This window comes from Corythoichthys intestinalis, chromosome 2, assembly GCF_030265065.1.
Source record: "Corythoichthys intestinalis isolate RoL2023-P3 chromosome 2, ASM3026506v1, whole genome shotgun sequence".
Taxonomy (NCBI): domain Eukaryota; kingdom Metazoa; phylum Chordata; class Actinopteri; order Syngnathiformes; family Syngnathidae; genus Corythoichthys; species Corythoichthys intestinalis.
This window is the reverse complement of record NC_080396.1, coordinates 71,405,975-71,428,581: the sequence shown is the minus strand read 5'-3', so window position 1 is coordinate 71,428,581 and position 22,607 is coordinate 71,405,975. Positions and strand designations below refer to the sequence as shown.

At 38.4% G+C, this 22,607-nt stretch overlaps 1 protein-coding gene across 1 annotated transcript in view; it reads right to left on the bottom strand.

Annotated features, from left to right (window-relative positions):
• LOC130929772 (histone demethylase UTY-like) overlaps positions 1 to 22,607 on the bottom strand; it is a 90,449-nt gene that overhangs the window by 38,221 nt on the left and 29,621 nt on the right. The window contains exons 9-13 of the mRNA XM_057857268.1: positions 20,269 to 20,362; positions 20,072 to 20,198; positions 19,848 to 19,946; positions 15,288 to 15,507; positions 9,011 to 9,148 (exon numbers count right to left, since the gene is read on the bottom strand). Coding sequence (XP_057713251.1) covers positions 9,011 to 9,148; positions 15,288 to 15,507; positions 19,848 to 19,946; positions 20,072 to 20,198; positions 20,269 to 20,362 — 678 coding nt within the window. The remainder of the gene's footprint in view (positions 1 to 9,010; positions 9,149 to 15,287; positions 15,508 to 19,847; positions 19,947 to 20,071; positions 20,199 to 20,268; positions 20,363 to 22,607) is intronic.

The window sequence follows — 22,607 nt, the reverse complement described above, 5'->3', positions numbered from 1 at the left end:
GCCCGATGCGTGCACTTTCAACTTAAGAAGCTCTGTTTTGTGATAGCCGCCACGTTGGATTTACACAATAGTGTAATTTCAGCTCGAATTATTTAAGAAAAAATGAATGATAACTGCCCGTTTTTTTGCTATTAACTAGACTGTTCTATGTTCGTATCTATAGAAATTGCGGGATGTACACATTTATTTACAATAATTTTCAATGTAAAAAGCTCTTTGTTTTGTGATGGCCACCATGTTGTATCCATACACAGTAGCGTAAGTTTACATTCAAATGGCTTAGGTAATTTTTGACAAACTGTCATTTTTGGCAAAAATGTAGTAATTTAGACATTTCTGTGTCCATACAAAAGGAAAATTTGCCTTTTACATGTTTTACTTTATATAACATTTCAATCAAAAAACAACGAGGGCCAGATAGCCGGCAAGACGTGCTGCGGTTGTGATTGTATATAGAAAAATTCAATTTTGCTTTTGTTGAGGAACACACGCAGAATCATCTTAATTTTACTCAAGTTTCTGATGTGAAAATTGAGTGATTTATTAGCTGTTGAAAACTTGCACAAATAAAAAAAAATTAAGTTGCTATTTTGGGCAAAAACTTAAATTATATGTTAAATATTGCTATTGATCCTGAAAATATAGGTGGTTATCGCTACATTTGGTGAATTTCGTGCATCTGGCGTAAAATTTGAGAATTTTATAGCCATTTTAAGTTTTGTTATTCTTAAAAATAAAATTAATGAAAAAATCTGTTTTTATTAGGGAACGACTGAATTTTTTAATGTCGCTGCTATTGGAGAATAATATGTCGTTATACTTGTATAGCGCTTTTCTATGGGGTTATATTGCTGACACTATTCTGAGCGAGCAATAGTGGAAATTGAGCAAAAATAATCTAGATTTCGAGCACAAAAAACGATATTGAGCGAGCAGTTAAAGATTTTAAGCGAGCAATCGTAGATTTTGAGCACAGAAAATAATATTGAGCAAAAAAAAAAATCTACTCTGTGCCGCTCAATTCCCCCCTCCTGCTCTCGCTACGTATCTCGACTCCGCTCAATTCCCCCCTCCTGCTCTCGCTCCGTATCTCAACTCCTCTGCTCGTCGGTTTCTTTTCTCTGCGCACGTGCGCTGAGTTGAGCACATGCGTCACCAACGTGTCATGAAGAATCAGAGAGCTGGAGGTATTTCCGCCAACCAATCAGAGAGCTGGTGGTATTTCCGCCAACCAACCAGAGAGCTGGCGGTATTTCCACCAGCTCTCTGATTGGTTGGCTTCGTGACTCGTTGGTGACACATGTGCTCAACTCAGCGCGCAGAGAAAAGAAACCGACGAGCAGAGGAGTCGCAATTAGAGATGGGCGATACCAGTGATTTTGGATTCGATCCGATACCAAGTAATACCAAGGCCAAATATTGCGATCCCGATCCAATATCGAAACCGGAAGTTCATTATATATAGCCAACCCTGCAGTGTTCTCAGCCATTCGGATGATATCTAATGTACAACTACATCAAGCACTCAAAAACTATTAAGTCTCTTTGTGTCAAATATGCTTTGCAATGGAAAACTGCTGCTTTTAATAACGAGCAAAGCAGTTTCCCTCAAACTTACAAACCAATCCATCAACAACAAACTCTGATTAGTCAGTCTCACTCTTTAACCATGACCATGAAATTCATATGCACTGAACATTTCCCTGCTACACGTTGTATATGACCAAATTTTAATCTACCTAAATTAAATATTTTTGGTCTAATTAAAGAACGAATTAATAGTAGCATGTTACCACCCTCAAATGGTAGATCACTAAAAACAAATCCAATAATTAAGCCACTTTCCGTTTTTGAATTTTATTTTACTAACACAATTTTCAAACAGATTTTGAAAAAAAATAAATAAATAAAAATATATAAATAAATAAATAAATAAATAAATAAACAACAGATCTTGAAATAATTGAAACAGACCTTTAACAAAATAAAAATAAGTAGCAACAAAACATAAGAAATCAAGCATTTAATCGTTTGTAACATAAAAAAATATGGAAAAACATTTAATGAAAAAAATAAAAATATGAAACATAAATTCACAAGAAATAATAATAAATGAAGAAGAAATAATAAAAAGGTTAAGTAAGAAATTAGGCGTGAGAGGGGCGGAGGAAAAGCATGCTGTTCGACACAGGATAGGGACGTGAAAGGGGGCGGGAGCACATGCCGGTGCACTGCTTATGTGTGTGCACTGCATACGTGTGTGTAGAGTGCGAAAGGTAAAAGTAGTACAAAAAGTGTGCACAAAAATATACCCAAAAATTGACAAAGAAAATATAATATATTAATTCCAGATATCGATACTTTTGCTTAGGGATCGATACCTAAAATTTAATACGCTGGATCGAAATATCGATATTTTGGTATCGATCCGCCCATCCCTGCAACTCAGCGCGCAGAGAAAAGAAACCGACGAGCAGAGGAGTTGAGATACGGAGCGAGAGCAGGAGGGGGGAATTGAGCGGCACAGAGTAGATTTTTTTTGCTCAATATTATTTTCTGTGCTCAAAATCTACGATTACTCGCTTAAAATCTTTAACTCCTCGCTCAATATAGTTTTTTGTGCTCGAAATCTAGGTTATTTTTGCTCAATTTCCATTATTGCTAGCTCAGAATAGTGTCAGCAATATAACCCCATACTTTTCCACCTTTATGCCTATGGAAGGTGCCTGTTTTAGTTTTAGGTCACGAACGGCTTTGGTTTTGAAAAAATTTGAAATTTTAAGTTTTTTAAAATAGGCCCCCCCCAAGGAACGGCCACAAGCCTCGTGTCCCATCAACTGATAGCGAAGTCTATGATTATACACACACACACACACACACGCACACACACACACACTATTTCTCAACCCCACATGTTTTACCACCGATAGACACAATAAACATTAGAGATGTCCCGGTCGATCGGGATGCCGATCGATCGGGTCCAATCACGTCATTTTTGAAGTATCGGAATCGGCAAAAAAATATCGGCCATGCCTTTTTTTAATATGTTTTTTTTTTTTTTTTTTTTTTTTATTAAATCGTTTTCTAATTGTATTTAACGTTACAGACATAATAGGTTACATTCATCCATAGTCTTTAGTTTAGGCTTAAGGTAGGGTTATCAAATTCATCCCGATAACGGCGGTAATTAATTTTTTAAAAAATGTATCGTTAAAATATTTAATGCAATTACTGCATGCGCTGCACGACCCACTCACGCATTGTCGCGTTCAATCTGTACTGGTGCCGTTTTACCTATATAAAGAGATAAAAGGCAGCGTAAATTGAGTAGAGTGAAGTTTGCCAGCCTTTGAAGCCTATTTTTAATTAGCTAAAGCCTTACAATCCCGCTCCCTATGATTAGAAAGATCATGGGAAGCAATGTGGGGAAGCAAGGTAGCAATCGATCATTTTCTTAACACCTTATGTTATTCCCCAACGCAGAGAAGATACATGAATTGGTAGCACTACGCACAGTCATGGTTCCACTTCCCATCATGCATTTGGGCAAGGCTACAGTATTATTTACTGAAAGCTCAACAAATACACTAGATGGCAATATTTAGTCACAATATACAAAGTCACAAATCTTTCTATCCGTGGATCCCTCTCACAGAAAGAATGTTAACAATGTAAATGCCATCTTGAGGATTTATTGTCATTATAAACAAATACAGTACTTATGTACTGTATGTTGAATGTATATATTCGTCCGAGTTTTATTCATTTTTTTTCTTAATGCATTGCCAAAATGTATATGATCGGGAAAAATTATCGGGAATGATTGGAATTTAATCGGGAGCAAAAAAAAGCAATCTGATCGGGAAATATCGGGATCGGCAGATACTCAAACTAAAACGATCGGGATCGGATCGGGAGCAAAAAAACATGATCGAAAAAACCCTACTAAACACGCAGGAGTTAACTCTCGTAGCTGGTGGGAAACATTCATGAGTGTTTACTAAACTTTAAGTCTGTATAAATGTGAACTCATTTTAGAGGTATTGCGTTCTCTGGAGCCACCCACCGCAAGCATGTTTTACATGTCGGTTGGCCCTCCTCCTCTAAGCCGCAGCCGTCTGTAACCTTTTCTGTAGCCAAAGTATTCCTGTACCAGCGACTTTGTTTTCTTTGATGGGGGAAAAAAAGTTTCACCTCCACCAGCCATCGTGTAGCACAGCTGGGTTACTGACAATGAGCAACAACCGGTGGGTGAGGTCTGAGCCTTGCAGCTGCAAGTGAGGCATTTCTGTATGCATTTTTGGGACATAAAAAATTGTGAATACACCTTTGAGACGGTGTAACAGAATTTTTTTGAAGTTTTGAAACATCGAAGTTTTCATACCACGGTATAACTTGAAACCGGTAATCGGCACATGTCTATCGTCGAACGCATAAAAAATTGAATGTCAATACAATCACCAAGGACAATTATGCTTGCTTAAAGTTAATGATCGATTGGTAAAAAAAATATCTGATAGCATATTGTAGAAACCAAGGGCGTAGGTTACCATAGGGACGGTAGGGACATAACACTAGCAACTTTTCATGATGCTCAAATTGTCCCCACCAACTTTTAAGTAACCTTATTTCATTCAGAGTTCAAATATATAGGTAATTTAGATTGTCTTACCATATGTTGTAAGGATAGAATAGACCCTACCATTTTTAAGTGAATTATTTTCATTAATCTGAGACTTACATTTATCCCTTTTCACTTGCTGAATGTGCCGGTCCATTTTTTCCCCTCAAACGAACGTTTGGTTGGCTGATGACTTGAAGCCCCCCGTCCCACCATAAAGACACACACAGACATACTCACACAACCCCAACAGATTCATGTCGACAATATGCTACCCCTTTCGGAGAGGAGGGATATTGCAAGGGTTTTTTTTGGGGCCAGCAACAGCCACTTTAGGTCATGTAAAAAGACATCAATGTTGTGGAGGTGGGGGAAACACCACTATTTTTGCTACTGAAAGTCTGACCTGCAACAGTTAGCATAACATTAAACTTGCTAACGCCATAACTACTGCGGTCAGGCTAGCCGCCACAAGGAACAACGAAGTCAAGCTAGTCATCCCTTATTTGGATCATTGTTTGCATTATGTGCATTACGGTAATATCGTCCCTACCAATTTTGAGACCAAACCTACGCCCTTGGTAGAAACGTAGACTTAACTATTACCGTTAGTTTGCTAACTGCCTACTTGCTTACGAGCCTGTCACTACACAAATAGAACAAAATAGATCTAATCTAAGCTGTCAAGAGCCCAGCACTGAAAGTCCAAAAGTAAACAATACAAACTTGCTATGAAGAAAGGAATATGTGTTTGGTCACGGACACACATGAAGCAGTTTTCCTCAAACACCTCCTAGCATGTGGTTCCGGTCAACTTGACTGCACGCCGCTTTTAACATCTTAAGCATTTATTCACGCCATATTCATGTTGCACATGAATGTTTATGATGGAAGTTGTTTATTTAGCACCTCTGGATAATATTGAAAATCCAAACCACGCCAAAGTCACGGTGACAGATAATTTGACAGAACCTTGGGTTGAGCCTTGGGTTGAACTGAAGTTTTCCAAGGGGAATGGCTTAGCAATAGGTCAACTCCCACGTTAAGTGGGATTTCATTGTTTAAGTTCAAATTAGGGCTGTCAAACGATTAAAATTTTTAATAGAGTTAATTACAGCTTAAAAATTAATTAATCGTAATTAATCGCAATTAATCGCAATTCAAACCATCTATAAAATATGCCATATTTTTCTGTAAATTATATATATATTCTGTAAAATAAATTGTTGGAATGGAAAGATAAGACACAAGATGGATATATACATTCAACATACGGTACAAAAGGACTGTAGTGGGCATTTCACTCTACTGTCATTTAAATCTGTCTATGCTGTCCTCACTCCGAAGCGTCTACTTTTTCCAAAGCTAGACAGCTAGTGAACGACGCCTTAATGATTAGACTTCCTTTTTCATCTGATTTATTAATAAAATGGCCTCAAACCATTGTCCTCTTTAGACCGTCGTAAAACTACAAACAAACAAAAAAGTACACAAGCATTGCATTAGCAACAACGTTAGCTTAGCACGCTATACAGGTTCACTAAACCAGGGGTTTTCAACCCAGTCCTCAAGGCACACTGTGGGTCCTGGTTTTTGTTCCAGCCGATCCAGCAGAGACAGTTGAACCAATGAGGCTTCTGCTAAAACAAGCCACACCTGACTGCAATCAACTGATTGCACTTGTAAAACACCAGATTGGGGAAAAAGTGTTGTCATCTTGTTTGGTAAGAATGAAATCCTGCACCCACAGTGTGCCTTAGTGGAATAGGTTGGGAACCCCTGACTAAACATAAACAAAAAGAGTCTCATACAAAAAATATAACATTTCGCTTACTAACATAATATGTACCTGTACATTCTTTACAACAACCATACTTACGGACAAACCTTGTCCAAGGATCATATAAGCACAACATTATCAGCCCGAGACGTCGTGCAGCCATAATGAACTGGAAAGAAAACAATAAACCATGTCGCAAAGCGACCACAAGAGTTCGCTGTTGGACAGCACAAAAAGTCTTGCTGTAAAACTTACCAAAAGGCAGAATACTTTCTGAGCGGGACATGTGCGTTAATTGCGTCAAATATTTTAACGTGATTAATCAAAAAAAATAATTACCGCGCGTTAACGCGATAATTTTGACAGCCCTAGTTAAAATATATAACAAAATACTTTGTATAAAAAAGTAAAATACATTCAATTAAAAATATAAGAAGCTCAATGGTACATTTGCAACCAAACATGACTACTGTGAACAGTTTTCTCACTCCAGTCACACACACGCCGCATTTAGGGACAGCCAAGAAAACACAGGTTTCATCACATTACCATTGCAACCTGAAGCATACACGCAGCCCGATTTGTTACATTACTGTCCTTATTTTTAGCTGAACCGGAAGTTGTTTTGACTGTCAGCGACTGTGATCACAAAACTGCATTTTTTACACGATGGTTTAACTTCTAGGAGACTTCCTATTCTCTAATCGTTTTATGATGGTAAGCTTCGTTTTCAATGGTAATATCTATTCTTTTGGTAATTTCTTTTGACGTAGAAGACCCGTCTTTCTTCTTCGGGGCCATCATGTGAAATTTGGAGGTCAGAAAGGGCAAAGGTACTCACGGCCGGCGCACAAACACAGACAAGCACTATGCACTACCTAAGCAGAAACTATAGCACATGGACTCAACGGCGAACATAATGTCAATATGTCGTAGGTTGAGGACATCATAACCCGAGGACTCCCTGTCTAAGTAAAAAGCAACTTTCTTTAAAACCCCTGGATGCCTGACTTTCGATTTTAAAAATAATCATGATGCATTGGCGGAATACATAAGTGGATAAATACAGTAATAATTTTAAAAACAATAAATATTAACGATTAAATTGTAAAAACACAGCTAAAATTGGAATATTTTAAATAAACAAAGAAGAGTTGTCATATAATAACGGGTAGCCGACAACGTTGGCCAATAAAAGCCACTTTAAAATGATATCGGATAGTATCGATGTTTATTTTTCGTCATCGGTTTTGGCCCAATATGCATGATGCCATTAGAGGCCTTCTGCCTTTGCACAAAGGTTGGCGACAACTTAGTACAGCAGTTATACTTATTGAGCGTAAGGTGTCTCCAAACTAAAATGCTTGGGATTTGATATGTGAGCTGACCATTTGCAATGGAGCATGGTGCAAAAATGAAAGAAATGATTGAAAATGATAAAATCATTACATATAACCACTGCGTTACGAGAAAGAAATAGTCACTAAGAAAAGTACAAAAGTAATAGACCGCAAAAGCCAAGAAAAATGCATCTTGGGAAGTATCGTTGCATTGGCATGTCCTACGATTACCTGCCTGTATTTGTCATGCTTTGGTCGCCCACTTGGGGCTCTTTGGTGTAACTACTGTAAAAGTGATTTCATTGTGAATGATTCCTTCTTTTCAATTATAGACATTTATGCTCATTCCAATTTATATTTATTTTCTGTAACTTATGTTGAAGTTGTTCTGTTATTTTTCGCAGAATGTTTATTTTATTTGGAAAACCTCGAAGTTGTTACATTCATCATTATGAAAGCATCCAGTAGGGCATCACAATACAATTTGCCATTTTATGTCTAATAAGTCCACGACCGTATATATCTGTTCGATATCTTATATCTTAGCTTATTAACTGCCACTGACGGCGCTAGACGTCCAATTTATTTGAGCAAGACGGGTGAAGGAATGATCACTCATTTGAAACCAGAGCTTTTGCAGCCAGTATTTCCGATCTTCGGAGCATTTACAGCTTTATATATTATATTATATATAATATCAACTTATTTTTTTTTTTTTTAGTTTTTTTTTCATTTTAGGATTTTCCTCATTTTAAGTGATTTTTTATTTATTTGAATTTAAATGTTAATTTGAATTTTATTTAATTTAATTGATTAAAGTTGTAATTTTAATTTATAAAAATTATCTTTTCACTGAAAAAAATTGAAAATGGAAAAAAAAAAATTTTTTTTTTTAATAAATACTGCGATTGGCTGTCAACCAGTTCTGTTCAGTTTAAATAACTTTCTACATTGACTTTTTTTTTTTTTTTTAATTAATTTTAGGATTTTTCTTATTTTTAGTGATTCCCCACCCCCATACACAGTAAATATTTTTTACAACTATTTTCACGTACTTATGTGTTCGCCCAATGCTTTTTGGATGTATATTAAAATGCAAAATCAGGCAACAAGGGGTTTAAGAAATGTTTCCTTATTTTTTTCAGTTGTGTGCGTAATGGAGAAGCTCATTTTTCAAGGCAAATTGACCAAGCGTAGGACGGGCGTGTACATTAGTGATGTGTTTTGAGCGTCGTTCAAAGGGTCGGGATCTGGTGGTGGTCTCACCTGCTGTGGCGCACTGCTCAGGCCTCCCTGCCTGGAGGTGAGCTCAGCCGGGATTGGTAGACTCCATGCTTCCTCAATAAGAGGGAGCATTTTACTTTTACTCTGTGGGCTACTGAGCTGGGGGTTACTCAACTGAGCCTAGGGGAATGGAAAACGACGTGAAAAACAAAAAAGAAAAGAAAAACATAAAAAAGGCTGTCCGTCTTGGACAGGAGAGGATTAGGGACAGTGAAAACTTTTTTTTTTTAAAGATTGGCAGGATTCTCACCTTTAAGGTAAGAATCTTGTCTTGATCAAGTCATAATTTTGAGAACAGTCAGAATTCTCACTTCAACCGCTTGATGCCTGAATTTGCGTTTCACAAATATACATAAAAAAAGCATTGGGGGAAATATATAAGTACATGGGAAAAAAAATCAACACAATGCAATCAATACATAAAAAAAAAAATACAACTTAAAAATTGTAAAATCCTAAATGAAAAACGTATATAGAAAATGTGATTATTATTTGTTTAAAAAAAAAAAAAAAAAAAAAGTTTTTTAATTGGGAAATGCTAAAATAATAATAATAATACATTTTTAAAAAGATTCTGAAAAATAAAACTTAAAATTTTGAAAATTAAAAAAAAAATTGAAAATTGAAAATTTATTATAATTTAAAAGAAACAATTATTTAAAAAATTGTAAACTCATAATTTTTTTTATGGAAAAAAAATAGGAAAAGAAATTTCAACAAAAAACTAGGTAAAAAGAATTTTTTAAAATACAACTTAAAATTTGGAAGGTTAAAAAAAACAGAAAATAGTAAATTCATTCATTTTAATTTAAAAGAAACAATTATTTTAAAATTTGTAAAATCCTAAATGAGAAAAAAAAATTTAATGGAAAAATTAGGAAAATGAATCTAAAAAAATCTAAGTAAAAATAATTTTAAAAATACAACTTAAAATTTGGAAAATTAAAAAAAAAAAAATAGGAAATTCCTTAATTATCATTTAAAAGAAACAATTTAAAAAATAGTAATATCCTGAATTTAAAAAAACAAACAAAAAAACAAAACGTAAATGGTTTTAAAAAAAAAACGTAAATGGAAAAAAAGAAAATTAATTTTAACAAAAAATCCAAGTAAAACCAATTCAAGAAAATATTTCAAATTATGTATAAAATAAAGAATTCTACCCTTTTTATTTTGAAATTTATTATTAGTTTACATTAATATTCTGAATTTAATTTTACTTATTTTATACTTTTATGATATATTTTAGAATGTTCTCATTTTCAGCTGTCTGTAATTATGTCTACATTTTTTATATTTTTAATACTATTTTTATATACTTATTTTTATAAAAACACAAATAATGCTTTATTCATATATGTAAATTTTATGTAAATTCAGGCATCAAGGGTTTAGAATACATAAGATTTAAAATGAGCTCTTAAAAAAATATACATATATTTTATGTCTCATGTAAATACCGACAAAAGGCATCTATGTCTTTAAAAAAAAAAATAAAAGCATTGAAACTGATTTAATGTTAATAGTCAGAAATTTAACATTTAGCGCATTGTTTGCCATTGATGGCAACAGACATCCAATCGTCCTCCTGCTGTGAATTTCAATGAGTCTATCACTAGTAGAAGTTTGAAGGAGAGGGATGGCAGCGAATTTGCTTCAAATGGATTGGTAATATATATCACCATCAACAGCAACCAATACGGTAAAAGTGAGAATCCTGCCAATCTTTTTTTATTTTCTTCACCGTCCCTAACCCTCTTCTGTTTTCTTGCTCAAATAAAAACAAAAACAAAAACAAAAAAACGATGACCTCGAAATGATCAATTAATAATTAAAAAAAAAGTAAAAACAAAAAATTAGCAATGGTTATAGCACAAGTGAATTAGCGTCATGGCGCTAATGTGTGAAAAGTTGGGTGCTAACATCTACGTGACATGACCCTTAAAGACAAGCTGCTGTCTCAATACAAACTAATGGGACTGTGATTCATGCGCAAGGGAAAAATGCTACAGTTTTGAGGAAAGTCAAAGCAAATATAATACGACCAGACAAATGTCAGGACCCCGGATGACGACAAACCAGCTGTTAGCTTAGCCTTAAGAGCTAATAAGCTAAATTGAGAAATACACTTGAGTGTTAACAGAGTTCAAACACTTTATGAAATCATTCAACTACGTTAAATAACGTCATTTTTGGACTATAAGTCGCACTAGGGAAAAAAATGCGAGAGGGGAAAAAAAATTGTTATGTGAAAGCATAATATTTTATATTTTTGTACTGTCTAAAATTTCAACTTGATATCAAACCTCCGTGAAAATGGCCCCCCATCAGACGCAAATTTATATAAAAATTATGTCAGCTGTTCTGTAAAAAGTTTGGTTTGTGCTGCTATCGTTTTTTTTTTTTTTTTGATATTTACAATTCTTTTATAGGTCAATCTGAGGAACAACCAGCCCCCTGTTTTGATTAATTATGGCTAAAATGGTGTCAGTTGTTTGTGCTGTAAAAAGTTTTGTTTGTGCCGTTATCATTTTTGAGGTATGGATATAGAAATTTTGAGTGACGACGTCATGCAGCTCCCCGTTTATTGCAAAATGGATCCGAAATTGTGCCATTCATTTAAGCCTTTCATGTGTACTGCTATCATTTTATAGATACAGTGGGACTTACACATACGAAGTTAATTCTTTCCAGGACTTTGTAAATTGAAATTGTCCTACAGTATGTCGAGCAGGATTACGTTAGATTACGTAAGATTACGTTATAGTTACGTTAATTGGTTCCACAGCCCGAAAACCTACACTAAATCCTTAATAAATACTGCTGGTACTATTACAAATGGCAATTACACATAGCAAAACAAATACATTATAAATACAAATCAGATTAATACTATGATAATAATAATTCCTGTAATAACGTATTAGTCGGGTTCTAACGTGGAGGACGTTTTTGCGTGCTGTCCCAGAACGCACCGCGTGGCTGACGTGACACTGAGAGAGTACGGTAGAGATTTTATTTTATTTTTATTCTTAACATTTTGTTTAGGCCCGTACAATATATCGTTTGAACATCGGCATCGCAATGTGTGCATGCGCACTAGTCCTGTCGCAGAACGTGTGATTGATTTTTATTTTTACGTAAACTTTAGTATTTCTTCAAAGAAGCAGCAATTGTGCAGCGACATGGCTTCCTTAATCCCTTTTACGTACACCAATCTTCATCTTTCACAGATAATCTTAGCCTGGATTAAACGGTATTATATGAATACTAGTGATGTCCAGATCGCATATTTTTTGCGCCCGAGTCAGAGTCACCTGATTTTGAGAGACGATACCGAAAAAAAAAAAAATTTTTTTTTTTTTTTTTTTGGCTTTGACGCTTATGCTGCACTTACGCAATAAATGAGTTTCCTCTGCACATTTCAGACTGTGTACCAATCTTAACAATGATTAACGCATTTGTGCCGTTGATCGTAGAGCTATTGGGGCGTCCCTGGCCAGATCAAAGCTACAAACATGTCACTCATCATGAAGTTTAAGTACCAAGCACCAGCTGCACTGGTGATCAAGAAAAACAGTTTGGTCGCACTGCTTAGCAGGAGGGAGGGTGAGAGACTGTATGAGCATGAAGCAGAAAAACATAAAACTCGACCCTTTTCACCCGATTCCGATCCTCTGAAAAATGGCGCAATCGGCCCGATTTCCGATCATGTGATCGGATCGGGACATCTCTAATGAATACAATGTGCTCATAGTGAGTTCACCAAAGTCTTTCCAATCAGAGCTATTCAAGAGATATGGTGAAAACTCTTCTAGTTATGATATCGCAATATACAGTATATCGCAATATATATCATAAACCCCCCCCAAAAGTTTTTTCCAATATCGTTCAGCCCTAGTTTTGTTGCTGGTGACAATTGTGGCGGACAGTAGGCGTGTTGTGTTGCACAAGTTGATGGAATAAATGATTAGAAACCTGACGAAGCTGACGATTTCTTTGGCGATGTTACCACAATAATAATTGTCACCTTAACTTATAAAGACTGGCGAACGCAGGTCGGAGAAGGACCGTCGAAATCGTAGACATTCTACGGCCGTATTGTCGAGCCAGTTCACGGATGCACACTCATATTTTTCTGTCATTTCCATCTTCATTTCTATGGTAATCGTCACCCTTTTCAACCCCTGCACTAACCTTGAACCCGTGTTTCTCTCAAAAGAAAATCCGCAGTGCGTCCGTCTGCCGGCAAAACAAATAAACTGCGGGGCTGTCATAAACAGTCGTATTTCGAGCATGTCGTCACATGTCGAAGCAAATGGCGATTCAAATTTTACATCGGATATCGAAAAGATCGTGTGTTGAAGCAAGGTACCGTTGTACTGAGTTATAATTTCGAGTGAGGACGTCAATCAAAGCCCCTTTGTCGCATTTGACGGAGCGTACCAACTCTCTCAATAACAGTCCCAACGACAAGTGCAAAAGCAGCACAAACAAATGGCACCCCTTCAGATCCATCTTGTAGGAAATGGAGGGGCTTGAGATATTAATTTCGAGTGATGACGTGACTCGCAGCCCCCCATTTACTTGTTGCGATATTACGACTTCAATATCATTATAATACCTAAAGTTAAGTAACATTACTAACTTTTACTAATGCGACTTTTTCCTTATAACGTTATGACTTTAATCTTGTAATATCTCAGTGTGAATTTTTTGTTGTAATATCACGATTAACTTCATTATATAAAGTTGTGTAACATTACAACTTTTTTCTCGGAATATTATGTCTTGTAAAATTAGGACTTTTATCTCGTAATATAACAACCCATGACTTCATTGTTGCGATATTAGGACTTGAATGTCATTATATTATGTAAAATTAAGTAACATTACGACTTTAAACTATATTACAACTTTTTTTCCTCATGTTATGACTTTAATCTTGTAACATTACAGTGGATGACTTTATTATTGTATTATTATGAGTTTAATATTGTTATATTATGTAAGGTTATGTAACATTATCACTTTAACCTGGTAATAATAAACTTTAATCTTCTAATATTGCAACTTTTTCCTCGGTATATTACAACTTGTAATCGTACAACCTGTATTCATTAATAGCTTTATATTACATAAATTTACATAACAACTTAATATTTCAACACTTTTCTTGTTATGACTTTAAACGTACAACTATATATGACTTGTTATATTACTACTTTCATCTCGTAATATTACAACAGATGACTATTATTGTAATATTACAGCTATAATATCGTTAAATTACGTAATGTAACATTATGACTTTGAACTGCTCATAAGACGACGATTTTCGTAATATTAGATCTAATATTGAAAAAATTACGTTTTCTCGTCATATTACGTCTAGTGCTGCAACGATTAATCGATTAACTCGAGTAATTCGATTAGACAAAAAATCTTAGAATCAAATTTTGCTGCTTCAAGGATTTGTTTAGAGTGGTGCTGCAATGGTTTGTTTTGAAAGTGTTTGCATTTTGTTTCATCGATTTGGGTGGATACACTGCCCTCGAGTGGCAACAGTGAATATGACATATCTTGTCTACTTGCTGAATCCAACAGCTCCCTGTTAAGGTCAACATAAAGCTTTTGTTTGACCTGATATGTTTGTTTATGTATTCATAATTTATTTAAGAAGTATATTTAGAATTTTTTTGTGGGAATATGTTAGAACGATTTTTTATGAGCTTAGTAAATTAAAAAAAAAAAAAGTTTGCGTTTTATAGCATTAAACTAGGAGACTTTTAGCCAATTGTTCTTTTGTTGTACTTAGATCCTCTTCAATTTTTTTATACCGCTTGAGGCTAAGCTAAGATATTGTATTTTTAAATGTTTTTATTACTCTTGTGAAATGTAAGTGCAATTCTGTAGTTTGAAGAAACAGTCAGGTACTTTTATATTCGCATTTAATGCTCTTTTAAAAGTGCAATCTTGACAAGCCAAAATAAATATTATTGCTAGCACAGACTTGTTTTTTCATCTCCTAAAATTTATTCTGCAAGGCATTAAATGTACGTAATCCAATGACTCAATTATTCGACCTGCATGATTGAGTAACTGATTACTTCTAGGTTCCGTAACATTTTTTCGATCTCAATGTCAGAAAGCGGAGCCAAACTACGGAAAAAAAGTGCGACTCATAGTCCGGAAAATATACTAACGCTAGTAGACGACTGGGCCCTGACTCAAAATGGCCGCTCCGGTCTCCACCCACCTGCAGGCATTTGATTCGGTGCGTCAACATGGTGGCGTTGGTGCACGCCTTGCTGCGCGTGGCGTTGATGTAGCACTTGATGGCGTCGTGCGGCTGATTGCAGGACTCGTACAGGGTGCCGAGGTCCATCCAGGCGGCGGCGTGGCTGTGGTCCAGCTGCACAGCGCAGATGTAAGCCTGAAGTGCATCCATGGGCTGGTTCTGCTGCTGATACAGCACTCTGCGGCGAGTTGGAGAACAGAACCGATTGTGTTTCAAAGAGGGCAAGACCGTGTCTGAAGAAAACAAGGTTGTCAAAAGTATCGATACCTAGATGTTTTTTCCAAGCTAGTACTACCAGTTTAAATGAATTGAATGTCTGTTGTTGTCAATAGGAGACAATGAATTAATTCCGGGTGACTTCCTTGTTCATTTTAGGGTACTTACAGTTCATTTTGGGTCATTATTTGTACATTTTGTACATTCCAGTGTCACTCACTGTACATTTTGAATCATTTCCTGATTATATTGGGAATTTATGGGTCACTTCCTGTTAGTTTTGGGGCATTTCCAGGTTACTTTTCGTACATTTGGGGTAATTTCCTGTACACTTTGGGACTTTCAGGTGTCACTTCTTGTACATTTTGCGTCATTTCCTGTTGATTTTAGGGCATTTTCACGTCACTTCCTGTTCATTGGTTCCTTCTAGGGCTGTGACAAACGACTATTTTTTGCCCGATTAGTCAGCAGACTTTTTTAACGATTAGTCGACTAATGTAATTTTTTTTTTTTTTTTTTTTTTTTTTTTTTACCAATCTAAAAATTAAGTTTTATTGACACTTATTCATTCACAAAAACATTTTTGAATACTTAAATTCTTTATTCAAGTACAAATAAACACGTAAATAACACTAATAAATCACAAATCAACAGGGTCAAATGGTTACAGCATGAACTAGTAGAGGGAGTAGTGGGAATCTTTGGGCACCTATCGATTTGATTACGATTCAGAGGCTCCGATTCGATCATAGATCGATTATTGATGTTACCCAATCCCCCCCCACCCCACCCCCTTTTAATATTTTGTACATTAGTTCTAAAATTGTTCAAAAATCCTCTTAGGCTAAACCAGTGCTTCTCAATTATTTTCTGTTACGCCCCCCCAAGGAAGACGTAAATGTTTCGCGCCCCCCCCAACTCTCTGCCGCCACTGTAAATAGTATCATTCGTCTATATTACTATTATAAGTACGCCTCAGCCTAACATTGTGTCCTTTATTTCTATTAAAGAAAAAAAGTAACATAGATCAACTTATAATAAAGAATAACTTTTTTAACATTGTGTTGCTTGTAACAGAAAAGACTTAATGCGCATCAATTTGCCTGAAGTTAAAAAAAAAAAAAAAAGTCACATCCAAACTGTAAAAATACACTCAAGGTACATTTTTGACCATTTGATACTGAAAAATAAAATGTAATAAAATCAGTAAATAATAACAAATTCAAATTGATTAGAAACATTTACTCTTCAGGACAACATGCCAAAAAATTTGACCGAAAAAACAACAAAACTGAATAGAAGGGGGGAAAAAGGTCTCTGGACAGAAGGAAAGTTTTTATTTTCGCTGATTCACCACAGTGCTCACTGGTTTACTGATATAACACTGACAAAGCGGGACGATTGTGACAATTGGCAATATTCGGCACATTTTCGCTGAAAAACAATCAAGCGACTTATCAGTGAGATTGAGGTCTAATGTCTTGAAGTGGCGTCTTAACTGATTTGGCTTCTCCGCTATAATCATTTTTAGACTCAGTAAACAGTGGTCTTTCCTCATTTCCCACTATATTAAAAGTCAAAGGCAAACGGCCCGAAAAAAGCGCATTCTCGGCGGCCGAGGGAGAACCGTAGGTGAGGGCGGTGGTCGTGACGATCCCAAGCCGAAAACGGCACTTCTCGGCCGGACACGTGAGAAAGACAGTGGGTCGCTGCGTGAGTCCAGCTCTGCATGAGTCTCTTCCGTGTGCTCTTGCTTACTTCAAAAATACTGCACGCACTTTGAAAATGAGAGCGCCACTGCCACCCACGGAGTGGATGTGCAAGTACACTTTATTCTAGTACGGCAAAAAAAAAAAAAAAAAAAAAAAAAGCATGTTCCCCGAGGTCACTCGCGCCCCCCCTGGCATCGCTCTGCGCCCCCCTGGGGGGGCGCGCCCCACCATTTGAGAAGTACTGGGCTAAACCAAACTAATATTTCAGTATCAAGTTCAACAGTTCAAAACAGTAAATAAAATACTCAAGTCCCATTCTGTATCAGCAGCTTAAAACTACATACAATAAATTTAATGATGTGAATCAACCGTTAAAGTTGTTAAAATTGCTCCTGTTATTCCATAATTTCCCTTCTGTCTACTTTCGACATTCCAAAGTTGTTTCATCATCAAGTCAAAATTTTGACGATTTAGGAGCATTTTAGATAAAAAAAAAAGTTAATTATGTTTGCTATAACAGAGCCTTCTAGAGAAGTCTACTGCTTTAAGATGGCTGCTGTTTACAACACGGCAACTACTAAACGGCAAGTCTGTCATTTCGCATCTACCGTAGTTTTCTTTAAATGTTCTAACGCCGTCTGTCATTTTGCATGTTCTTGCTTGTTCTACATATATGTGATATCTACTATAGCCGTATCTGGCCGTATGTTTGTAGCAACTAGCAACTGGGCGTTGTTTGAAGCAGCTGTCAGCCGCAGTCAGGTATTTTTTTTTTTAAATCCAGCGGAGTTGAACATGATATTTACTCTCGGTCCACTCCTCATTGCACCCTGAAGACCGCGCTGACTGTGTTTTAGTTCTGCTTTACCTGGTATAATTCTTTTTTTTTTTTTTTTTTTTTTTTTTTTTTTTTTAAAAACCTGTCCTGTTCAGCTGTTTGACACAGAGAATGGAAGTCTAAGTGCCCGGGTTGTCTGAACAGTTTTAATGTTTCACATTGAGAATCTGATATACTCCCATTGTGATCATTCAAAATACCTTTTTATTATGACAAAGCAGCGAACAGGAAGGGATTATGGGGGGGGCAGAAGAAAAGCAACACAAGAGAAGAAAGAAAAGAAACACATACACAAACAACAACAAGAAATACGTAGAACATCTAGACTAATTATTAATATGCTGGTGCCATCGTCAGCGAGATGTATTTCCGGTTTACACCATGTGGGGGCCTATTGGCCAGTGAAAGAGGGGGACAGGGGTGGGGGTGTCGATAAGCTAAGTGATTGAAAGAGGTAGAGTGTACACAAATCAGTTCTGTGATCTAGAACCCAGTAATCATGTGAATCTCTTATGAATGTAAGCCCGTTGGCGACCAACCCTACGCCGCCCCATCGCCAATCCCGGCACCAAGACCCCCAACCCGAGCATGCACTACCGCATCCCGCGGCACGCGAGCCCCACCGGACACGCGACAGCCACGCAGACGGGCGGAGAAGCCACGCGGGAGCCAACCCAGGGCCACGGCCCCCACCCAGCCAGCCCGGGGAGGGAGGGTGGGCGGGGGATCCAGCGCAGACCATCCCTCTTCCCGCAGCCCAGCAAGGGAGCAATCACCCCCCCCCCCCCCCCCAGGATCCAGGGTGGTCCGCCGGGCCACCCGCGCACCCATCAACCGGCCTTCAGGGATGGCAGGAGGGGACGCACCACCAACCCCACGTCTATCCCCACCCCCGCCCGCCCACCCGGGCCACGAGCCACAGCCGCAGCCCCCCAACCGGCACGGCACGCCACGGGATCCCCAGCAGCCCACTAAGCCCAAGGCAGGGCAGGGCCCCCCGCCGGTGCAGGCAACACCCCGCTGATACACCGGCGCCCAGCCAGCGACCCGCGACGGAGCGCAGGGCGGATGCCCAGTCAGAGAAGAGGGGAAGCCGGAGGCAGGAGAATGCCGAGGAACTGCCACGGGGCGATGCAAGATCGGCGCCCCGACCCCCCCACCCCACTCCCGCGGCCGACAGCCCAGGCAGAGGGGAGGCCACACCCCAGGAGCCACGCCATGAGGAAAAAGTGTGGGACCCACCTACCACCCTATTACTGTGGCTGCCAGGTTCCCGGCTGGCAGCCATCACCCAGCACCGTGATGGGATTGTGAGGGGAGGGTAGTGGAATGTATGCATTAAAATAGGAGAGCTTGGCTTGGGGCAGTGGGACCGCAGCATGGATTTCTGCCCAGCCGCCCGTCCCACCGCCCTTTGCCGGAGCTCTCCTGTGGAGTATGATGTGTGTGGTGCATTTAAACAAGGTGCAGGGATGGCGGGGCCTGTCGTGAGGGGGCAACCGTGAGGTACCCCCCCCCCCCCCAACAGGTCCCAACCATCCCACAACCTTGAGGTGTGGTGCATTAAAAATAGGGGGGAGCCGGGCCGGGACTGTAAAGCCCCGTACCTGGTATAATTCAATAATCGGAAATTGGATATTTGTGAATCGTTCTCAAATCTTCCACGGCCGAGTGTGTGGCATATAGAGTGATAAAAATTCTATACCACACAATCTTTTGGAAGAAATAGAATAGAAAGTGATGAGCTCTTACCCTATTGAGCACCAAGTATCAGCGCTGGCCTCAGACTTATCGATGGATTGCCGATAGGAGATGAAGGCATCCTGGACCTTTCCTATACTAGAGTAGCACCTGCAGGAGACACTGCCTTTCAGAGGTGCGGAGCTAACCTATGCTAAGAGAAACCTGGCAAGGCTTATAAAGCAGTCGAGGAAATTGATACTTTATCATACGTTTTAGTCTGCCTGCCTACCTACCTGCCCAGAAAGTACCACGACTGTCCAGAGTTTGGCTCCGCCTCCAGAGATTTCTGCAGACACTGGATGGCGTAGCTGTCCCGACTGGCTTTGTCCCCGAGCTGCTCCACGGTGTGATGCATCCAGCCTGGAGTCACAAAAGCACCCGGTCAGTCGCCGCGTCCCACCGACGGATGCAACCGCAGCACGTGTCTTACCGAGCTGTTGCAGGGTAGTGGCTTTCACCTGTGCCGGAAGCTCCTCCGTTTGCAGGAGGTTCTCGTAGGCCTCCTTGGCGGCCCGATATCGCTTCTGAGTAGAAGCAGAGAAGACGGATTTTCAATCCAGACGGCCTTCACTCAACTGTTTTACTTGATTAGCACGGATGTCACACTGGCTGCCCGTGGGCCAGATCCGGCCGCTTTGTGTTGCCCAGAAAAAGTCAATTACGTGCAGAGGTGGGCAGAGTAGCCAAAAATGTTACTCAAGAGTAGCATTACTTCAAAATAATATTCGTTACCAGTAAAAGTTGTCATCCAAAAAATGTACACAAGTACAAAAAAAAAGTATTTGGTGAAAAAAATACTCAAGTAATGCTTAACTGCTTAAGATGTTTTTTTTTTTTTTTTTTTAAATAACAATGGTAATTTGTTTCTTACCACCAAGTTACCGATATGAACCGTTATTACATAATCACATTCAGCCAAAGAAAAAAAGAAAAAAATATTGAATCATAGTGAGAGAGAAAAATCTACAGAAATTAAGCAATAGTAGTCCAAAGAGCATGAGTGCCCTCTAGTGGAGAAAAGATATTTCCTATTATGAAACTAAAAGGATCATATGTCGGATGTTCCGTGGTCAATTGGTGCCAAATAAAAACTGGGAGAGAGATTCAAATCCGGCCTTTCGAGTCATGTTGACGGTGATGCTCTATGTCAAATACTTAATTTTTTACGGTTCTTCAAAGACGCCACGTGATTGAACAAGCCGGCGTGAACATAGAACGGCAAGCTTGAGCCTGATTGGTATAATGGAGTCATTATGGTTGAGCCAGTGTTGGAGTCTGGCAAAAAAAAAAAAAAGAAGTAAAATCTAATATGAAGAATAAAGAGGAAAAATGCAACGACGAGTATAGCCCAAAGTAGAGCAGTAAGGCTACGTCTACACAAGGATAATTAAGATACAGATAATTTTCTCCGGGGTAATTTGCCGACTGTTTTTACCTGTCCGCACTAGGTTTGAGGTGCGTTTAAGGCCCCCCAGGTTCTGCAAGGTATGCCTGCATTTGCGCAAACTACGCATGCGTAGAAAAGAGTAGCCCCATCTGTTACGTCATCGTCCGCGCGGTTTACCTCTGAATCGGATACTCGTTATTCACCGGCGGGAAATTTCAAAACTTCTACACCTTCTAGACCAAGGGTCGGGAACTCAGTTTTGTGTTCACTGCTTTTTTACTGAACACATTTGAACGCATCACTCGGGAGCAAGAGTGAAGAGAGGGCAGGCTCGGCTTTTACGAGCAGTAGTCGAGTTGTGATTGAAATAAATCTTTAGAAAACGTCAAGTTGTGATTGAAACAAATCTTTAGAAAACAACAACAGAAGCCTGACATCATTACTTGGGATGTTACAATCGATGCTCAGTTGCACACTCACCACACATATACAAACATATGGTATGGCGCTGTGTATATTTCCTGGAAGTGGAAACCATAACCAGGAGTGCTTGTGCATAACAATGGCAACAGTTTTGACAGGCGTAAATGTCATCAAAGTGAAACTGATCTAGCAGCTTTGTGACTTGGGGTACCATGCAGTTCACTTTTCGGGATTTAATTTTCCTCTACACATTTTTATATACTCCAGTCGGCATTGAGTTGGGAGGGGCCTGCCCCGCTGCTGGCTGATCTGAAACAACGCGGGAGACAAGCTCTGTAATAAAACGCACATTTCCATGTAGTCCGCGATGGGAGGACCACAAATGTGCACTTAATTGAAGCATATTATTGCAACGTACATTTAAAGGTTCAAGAAAAATGTGTGAATACATTATGGGATCATTCAAGTCAAGCCAGCCAAACCGCCTACCTTCTCAGTTTAAGAACATATCCGGACAAGAGGTATGTTAGTGTAGTCGACATGCAGTATAGTCGAACTAATAACAGATTTAAGGCCATTATCCGTACTAGAGTAGACGTAGCCTAAGATTAGTGTTTCTTCACAAATCTACTCAAGTAAAAGTGAAAAGAATGGCTGAGTAAAACTACTCTAAGTTACTACCCACCTCTGGTTACGTGCATCAACTTCATGTTATTCACTAAAATAAAATCTCTAATTTCCGTAGCCCTATCGCACCCCTATCTTCCCTCATTTTATCTTTCGGTTGCTAACACCCCCTCCATTCTTCCCCACACCACCGCACATGGAGTCCTCCGGTAAATATAGTTAAATCGCGATAGTACAGCTACATACAATAGGTAGCATGTGCATTTAATGATGCATTTTTCTTGTTTATTTGCTGCCGTTTGTTCTTGCCTTCTCTCTGTCCCCACAAAACC